This window comes from Octodon degus, unplaced genomic scaffold (genome assembly GCF_000260255.1).
Source record: "Octodon degus isolate 3935 unplaced genomic scaffold, OctDeg1.0 scaffold00092, whole genome shotgun sequence".
Taxonomy (NCBI): domain Eukaryota; kingdom Metazoa; phylum Chordata; class Mammalia; order Rodentia; family Octodontidae; genus Octodon; species Octodon degus.
Window position 1 is genome coordinate 1,691,374 of NW_004524668.1, and position 8,362 is coordinate 1,699,735.

Consider the following 8,362-nt stretch of genomic DNA (forward strand, 5'->3'; position numbering starts at 1 on the left):
TTTCTTTGTGTGTGGCCAGCTCAGCCCACCAGGGGGGCGCGGCTGGCTGGCATGTGGTGCTGGGGGATTGAACCGGGGTCCCTGTGCTTTGCTAAGCTTGTTCTAAGCAGGTGCTTTAGACCACTGAGCCATTTCACCAGCCCCTGTTACTTGAGGATTTTAAGAGAGTACTGTATTTTTTTTTTTTTCAGTTACATGCAGGCGTCCCCCAAAATGATAGATACTTGCTCAGGCATTTTTTTTTTTCCTCTCTTTTTTGGTGGAACCAGGGATTGAACTCAGGCCCTTTCGCTTGCCAGGGAAGCGCTTATTCCACTGAGCCATCTCCCCAGCCCCCTTTTCCTCCTCTTTCTGACATCTCTGACATTGTCTGTCTCCCCGACTTTGTGCTGGCTTTCCATTTGTCAGCTTCATGATAATTCATTGTCTACCTCCTGGGTAGCCCTAAGTCATATTCCAGCACAAATATTAGCAGTCACTATTTACAGATTCTACTCTTGTTTAGGTTGTATCTCTACTCCTTGGAACAATGTTAAAAGGAAGGATTTTTTTTTTAACTTTATTTATTTATTTATTTATTGGTGGAACCAGGGAATGAATTCAGGACCTTGTGCTTGCCAGGCAAGTACTTATTCTACTGAGCTATCTCCCTGGCCCCCTATTTTTTTTTTTTAACTTTAACAGAAGAGGAAACTGAGGCTTAAGGAGGTTAAGTGACCCACCCAAGGTCATACAACATGGGGTTTGGCACATAAGAGGCTCTAAATAAATATTTGCTGAATCAATGTTGAAAGAATTAGACCTCAACCCGGGCCTACCTCACTGCAAAGCTTCTCGGTCTTTCCACACCGGGCCACGCCTGCCTTTGTGGCCTACAAGGCCATAAATTTGGTGGAGGAAAAGTCAGCAAATTTCTGAAAAGGTCTTGGCAAAAGAGACCGGGCTCAAGAGAGGGTAAGACATGTGCTCCTCTGTGCTGTGTGATTAGTCCTGACGACTCATCCAGAAAACCCAACGACCGACTTTGAACCTTCCCATTTAGAAGGCTGCTGTTTCCCAGAACACTTTGTACCACAGGAGCCAAGATGGCAGCTGGCCAAAACTACAAGGGGGCGGCACAGAGAGAAACCACTCAGAGCTTTTATTCCAACTTTTCAAAAGCGCTTGCATTTGGTTGACAGTATGAAAACTGAAGCATGTGTTTCAAAAGTAGAAGTTTCTGAAAAGGTCAGTGCTTCAAACACCAGGTTGCCTGGTTTCTACTCTGCCAGCCCTTGCCTTGCAGCCAGGCACTTGATGTTTCTGGGCTCCCGTTTCCTCAGGTGAAACAAAAAAATTTGAATTACATAATTCTTGAGGTCTTTTCAAATCCTAAACAGAAGAATAAGTTCTTCTTCCATGCTTATTCTTCTCATCTTCCCTGGGTGAGACGAGCCCGGAGAAGTTCAGGAGCTTGTTCAGCATCACCTGATAATTTAGTGAAGTATGCAAATGAAAGACATATTTTAAAGCTCCAGGGCCTCACCACCCTTCTTAAAACAGAATCGCACACACCCTTCACCCGCTCTCATAACTAGGTTGTCTCCTCACCTCAGCACTGGGACCCGCTTAGCATGGCTGGGACATGGAGTCAGGGCCCTCACAAGGTTCACTTTGCTTCTCACCTGCCCACAGTCCCCGTGAGACTCAGGCCACTGGGTCCTGCACAGAGCGCCTCATCCAGGTGGGCAGTTGGGGCTGCCAGAAGCGAAATGTGTTCTCCAGCGCTTTTTGTAGCTATTCATAGAGGTGCTGCAACTTTGCGTTCATGAAGGGACATGCCTCTGTGTGACAGAACCCGGCCCAGCCGCCTGCTGGACATTTTCTTCCCCACCTCCCAGTTTTGTCCACATCTCACCCTTTATGGTGGTTATGGTTGCCCCAGTTGTGTGACTCTAGGGCAGTGAAGGTGAACCTTTCAGAGACCGAGTGCCCAAACCGCAACCCCTGAGCCCACTCACTTAGCTCCCTGTGCCAACACTGCCCCTGCTACCTGACGCTTGGCTGCTGGGGCGATGCCGGGGTAACGTGGCTCACATGCTGACAGAGAGGGTGCTCTCTCCCACTGCAGCCCATGTGCCATAGGTTCACCACCACTGCTCCAGGGATACCATGTAGCACCTTTACGTCTTGGTTTCTTCAGCTTAAAACCAAGGATGTTGGGCTAGGGAGACAGCTCAGCGGCATAAGCGCCTGCCTGGCAAGTACAAGATCCTCAGTTCGATCCCTGGTACTGGGGCGGGGGGAACCAAAGGTGGGATACTATTAGAGATAGACCTTTGCCAGGAATTACTGTCCCCTGGCTCTCAACCTGGTTCCTTCCAGCCCCAAGTGAGCACATCCTGGTGGGATCTGAGCCCCCTGTCTTCTAGGTGGCACAATTTAAAACACAAGGTGACCCTGTACAGGTAGCGGGTCCCAGTTACATGTTCAATCTATGGTAAAGTTGTACAAAGTCTCTACTATTCCTCATTCACTCAATAAAAAACCCGAGCCAAGGATTTTGTACATGTCAGGGACATTAGCTGAAGGGCCTCTCTGTTTGCAGAGATCACCATGTTCACAGGACAGTCGCCCACAGGTGCCTTCAGTAGGGTCCGCCTGCCCTTCCTGTGCTGATCCACGCCAGTCACCAGTTCTCCTTCTCAAGAGATCTACAGGAGATGGCCCTGGCACTGTCCCACACTTGGCTGGCCATGACCACGCACTATGTACCCCTTGCTTTGCATTTATTAATCCACTCAATCCTTGTAATAACCCTGCAAGCTAAGTCCCGCATTATCTCCACTTTCGAGATGATTCTAAGACAAAAAGATGGTTAAGCAACTTGCCCTCCTAGGCTGGGCAGGGCCAGAGTGCTCCTTCCCTGGCATCTCCCGGGTGAAGTCAACAGAGGACCCCAGACATTTGTAAAAGGCAGCCACCCCTGGAAAGCGCTGACATCCTGCGTGGTTCTGTGGCTCCACTATGGAGCAGTCGCAGGGCTCCCCGCATCTCCCCCTTGGGCCTGGCTTTCTCCAGTCCACACCCCTAGCCTGCTAGCGAACTTGTCATTTCCTCTGGGGCTCCCCTGAGAAACCACCATCACCGCCAGGCAGGCTGCCCACATGCAAGAGCCTAAAGCCAGCAGAACAGCTTGCAAGAGTCAAAAGTGGATCCAAGGTACCAAGCCAGGCAACGAGTGTGACAAACCAGTGATTTGATACACATCGAAGTACTAATCAGGCAGAATTTATGAAATCAGGACTAGAAAATCCAGTACCTATGGAGATGTGACTTGCTCTAAGCTCTGGAATATCAAGCCCTCTGTGACCTGTGGAGACACCTGGGACAAGAAGGAAAATGCTCCTCTTCCTTCCTCACCCTCCTCTTCCTCCTCCTCACCCTCCTCCTCTTCTCCACACCCAGCCTACTCAAAGCTCTTGGAAGTATGGTAAGCACCCCGCTCTTGGCACATACAGACGCTGCCCACCCAGGACTCTGTCCTTCACGGGACCTCTCAAAGGGTTTCAACTGAACGTCATCCCAACGTGTGCTGGATGGGAGGACAGAGGTGCATTGCAGTCATCCCTGTCCTGTCTCACCGTGAAGGTCTCAAGGACCAGGCGAGGGTGCTGGCTCTGTGGAGGCAAGAGTGACATGGGTGATGGTGAGCCAGGTGCGCTGAAGCACATCTGTGAAACCAGCTACTTGGACAGCCGAGTAGATCCCAAATTCAAGGCCTGCCTAGGAAAGACCCTGTCTCCAAGGAAAACATGAAAAAAGGGCTGAGGGTGTAGCTTAGTAGCAGAGCACTTGTCCAGCATGAATGGCCCTCTGGGCTTGATCTCGAGCACCAGCACCACCACCACCACCACCAAAAAACCAAAAATCAAAGACAGTGTCACCATCCCTGGCCATTACCCCTTTACTGATTAAATTGCTTATGCCACTGAGCTATCTTCCCGGCCCCCCACCATACCCATTTTGCTTTGTCTATTTGCTCAGGTTTTGTCCACTAAGGTAATCTCAGCTCAGATGAAGAACCCAATCCCAGCTGGGTTCTTTTTCCTTGGGGAAAAGTCCAAACTCATCATTGTCACAAAATAATACCTGGCTATCCCTCAGGTAAAAGTTCTGGATTTCTTTTGTCCATCCAGAGAGCCAGAGTGCTCCTCTTCCTCTTGCAGGAGGAGGCCTGACTTCTCTGAAGTTATTTTCTTCCACATAGTCGACTTGGGCAGTGCGTGGAAGGAGTGGTGCACTGTCAGGCCCACTGTCCTGACAAGCTCCCGCTGGGAACCATGGCCAATTTCTGTGGTGTAAATATTCTTACCTTGGCTAACCTCAAGTGACCACTGGGAACATTTGTTTGCACTTAAAAAAAAAAAGATTTATTTTTTAAATTAAATTTATTCATATACATAATGATCACATTCCTCATAGGGAATTTGTACTTGTGTATGATTTATCTTTACTCTTTTCTCCCCCATTCCCTTCCCTTCCATTCCACCCCTCTTTCCCTCCTTATTGCAAAAGCTTTGTTTCCACTTTTTCTTCTTTTGTCCCTTTTCCCCCTTTTTTTCTTTCCCTCTTCTCCTCCCAGTTCCCCTTCCCATTTGAACATCATCTTATTTCATAATACCTATTACACCTATTGTACAGTTTGGTCCTAATTTATACTTTCAGTTTCTCACATCAGAGAGATCATGTGGTATTTATACACATGTATCTGATTTATTTCACTTGAGTATGGTCTCATGGTGCATCTATTTACCGAGAAATGTCTCAAACTTATCCTCCTTTGTGGTTAAGTACTACTCTATTGTATATATATTAAAAAATCCACATGTTTATCCATGCACTATTGACGGGATGTTTCTAAGATTTAGCTGTAACAAACTGTATCCCTATAAATATGGATGTGTGGGTGAGTGTACATCGCTGTGGTATGATGCTTTAAATTTTTTTTCAGGAAAATACAAGAGCAGGGATAGGTGGGTCACATGGAACTTAATGTTTTAGTTTTTTTGTTTTTTTTAAAAAAGCTTTTATATATTTCTTTATTTGGTACAGAGTCTCACTACACAGCTCAGATCCATAGCAATTCTCCTATCTCAGCCTCCTCAGAGCTGAGATTACAGGCATGAGCCACTGTGCCCAGTTTCCGTGGCTGGCATGGCACACCTGAGCTTCTGGGGCTGGCACAACATGTGGCACCAGGGCTCAAACATGGGTTCTTGTGCTTGCCAGGCAGGTGCCTAGACCGCTGAGCTCTTTCCCCAGCCCTCTAGTTTCAGTTTTTGGAGGCATCTCCACACTGATTTCCACAGTGGTTACACCAGTCTATACTCTCACCAGCAGTGGAAAAGGGTTCCTTTTGCCTCACAGCCCCTCCAGAATTGGCTATTGGTTGATTTCTTAATAGGAGCCATTTTTCCAGGAGGAGATGGAATCTCAGAGTCATTTTAATTTGCATCTCTCGAATGACCAGTGATGTTGACAGTGTTTCACATTTATTTGATACTTCAACTTCTTTATCTGAGAAATGTCTATTCATCTTAGATGCCCATTTTTGAATTGGGTCTTTAAGTTTGGGGCGTCTGGTTTTGTTGAGTTCTTTATATATGCTAGGACCTAGAATAGATCCTAAATCTTAGATATAGAATATATGATGGATCTAGGTCCTAGGTCTAGATTCAAGAATTTGCTTCATGAGCTGCCCCTGGCCAGCCCCAGCACACTGCTGCCTGGAGGACCTAGACGTTCGCTGAACATTCATTAAGGGCATCCAGGCAGTACCCTGTTCCTCCAGGTGAGGAGGTACCCGTCCTCTTCCCACTTACGCTGGGCTTAAGCCATATGGCATTTAAGTATGACTGAGGCCCAGCAGGCTTGTCAGATTTAGCAAATAAAAATATAGGAGGCTTAGCTACATTAGAATTTCAGCCACATATTTATTTTAGTATATTCCCAATGATTTTAGGGGCCATCCTAATGCTAAGAGAGCTATTTATTGTTCATCAGAAGTTCTAACGTAACTGGGCAGGGGAGATGGAACAGCTGCGCAGGGCTTGGGTTTTATCTGCTGACTCCAGCTCCCCAGAGGGAATGAATATTCATGTAGTTCTTGTGAACGGACAGGAGTGCTGAGCATGTGATTGTAGGTTGGGAGCTGACAATGCACATCTGTCCTGTCTGCTGTCAGAATCTAAAGAGTCACACTTGTGCGTCCCACTGCAGCTGTAGCCTGGGCGTGGGGACTCTAGAAACTCAAAGGCATCCCAAGGCCCGACACCTTAGCTTTGCAAATAAGCAAATAGGGTGATTTGCTTCAGATCATGCTGTTAGCAGCAGCGTCAAGGTGAGAATTCGTGATTCAGAACTCCGTGGGTTCCCCTCCTTCTACCCCATACAATCTCATCTGAGAGTTAAGAGTCTGAGGTTAAGGGTAGTCTCTGTGCTCAGAGTGTCCTGAGTTCAAATTCTGGCTCTGGCAGTTACTAGTGATATGACAGAGGGTCTTCTCTCTTTAAGCCTCATCTTTTAACCTTTAAAGCGGGGATTAAATGAGTGAGCAGTGGAAAGTACTAGAAAAGTACCTGGCCCACACTGATGCCTGTACTGCAATCTGGGCCCTAGAAAAACCTCTTCCATTTCTCTGACACCAATCGTATCTATACCCACAGCACCCGGGTTCTGAACTCCAGGCCTGGACTATTTGTGAACCTCATTCTGCTGTGCTTCTTGATGTCTGCCCCACTGTCCCTGGCTGCCCAGGTCCCCTCTGTCCACCTGAGTCACCTAAGAGGCAGGAATTAGCTCTTTGGCTGTCACCTGTCATGGCCAGAGTCAGCACACACCATGCACCCAGCACTGAGCTTGGGTCCGGCCTCTTACAACAGTGGAACTTAAGGCACAGTCCTCTTCACGGGCCTTGGGGGTCTCTACCTGTGAAATGGGTACAGCGATGCCTTCCTCACTATGTCATGATGTAAGTAAGGCAAGCTTGGAAGAGCTCCTGGTGCCAAGGAGCTCCCCTGTCAATTCTCAATTAGTGAAACATCCTCATCCTTTCATACCGCTTGCCAGGCCAGCCTCTGCCAACACGGGACATCCCCCTGGCAACCCACCTGGGACAGGAGCTGCAACAGCAGACAGACACAGCTGTGAGCCCGGGGCTGTGGCTCCCCCCGAACCCCCTCCCCCTCAGTGCGCTTGCCCCAGTCAGCACTGGAGCCCCGTGAGCTCGCCCCTTTTTGTCTGAGAGTCAGAAATGGTGTTGTTTGGCATGAAGGTTGTTTTTGTTTCATTTTGCATTATAAACAGAACACTCCCTGGTGTCTCTTCTGAAAGGCCGGAGGAAGCTGAGTCAGGTGGGGTGTGGTGAACGTGAAATTGGTCACCCTCTCCTCGCCAAGGGTTTGGCTTACCCAGTCCCTACACCCGGCCTTGCCCATCAGTCACACTTGGGATCACTTTTTATGCTTGTTTCTCTAATGGCACACACATACCAAAAAAAAAAAAAAAAAATCATCCACAGCTTTCTTTTGCAGTACAGCATGGTATGCTGGGAAAAAGCAAGGGCCGGGGAGGCCCCAGCCTGGGTTGGAATTCTTGTCCCATTATCACTCAGTAACTGCGGGGAAGATTGGGTAATCTGGGAATGGTGGAGCCCGGCTCTCACCCACCTAGTGGCAGTGGTGCCTGTTTTATAGCATTATGAGGAGGCTTAGAGCTAATGAATGTGAAGCTGGTGGAAAAGCACCGTGGAACTGCCTTGTCCTCACGGCACCGTAACACCACACTCTCTTCCCTTTCAGAATGATGTCCCAGGCCCTGGGTCCTACAACGTTATCCACCAGTCTCCAGTGTTCAGCAGTGTCTCACTGTCCAGGAAAGGGACCTGCACTTTTCCTTCTGTGGTGAGAGCTCGCCCCTTAAGCAACTGATCAGTCATTTCCTCCAATCACACACTGCAGTCCTTTCTCTCCAAAGGCCTGTGGTTCTAATTGAGAGAGCAGCCACCTCCTGAAACCCCATGCACGTAAATTCCACTGGTGGGAAGACAAGCTAGAGGAGTACCCAGGCCTCAGTGACCCAAACCCATTTTGTCATCACTGAGAGATGAAGCCAACATCTTCCCGATAATTGTAGGCATGCCAGGGAAATACTGCTCTTACAGTATCCTGCCCTAATAGCAGTTTTACCCTTGCTTCATTTAACTGAGCTGTTCGAACTATTGAGAAGTCTGAAAAGAAAACAGGCATGGGCAGGGAGATAGCTCAGTAGAATAAACACCTGCCTGGCAAGTGCAAGGTTCTGAGTTCAATCCCTGGTACAG

At 48.2% G+C, this 8,362-nt stretch overlaps 1 protein-coding gene across 2 annotated transcripts in view; it reads left to right on the forward strand.

Annotated features, from left to right (window-relative positions):
• Positions 1-8,362, forward strand: part of Stpg1 (sperm tail PG-rich repeat containing 1) — a 53,628-nt gene that overhangs the window by 23,623 nt on the left and 21,643 nt on the right. For both annotated transcript variants that reach the window (XM_023722470.1, XM_023722471.1), the window contains exon 3: positions 7,842-7,943. In XM_023722470.1, coding sequence (XP_023578238.1) covers positions 7,842-7,943 — 102 coding nt within the window. The remainder of the gene's footprint in view (positions 1-7,841; positions 7,944-8,362) is intronic.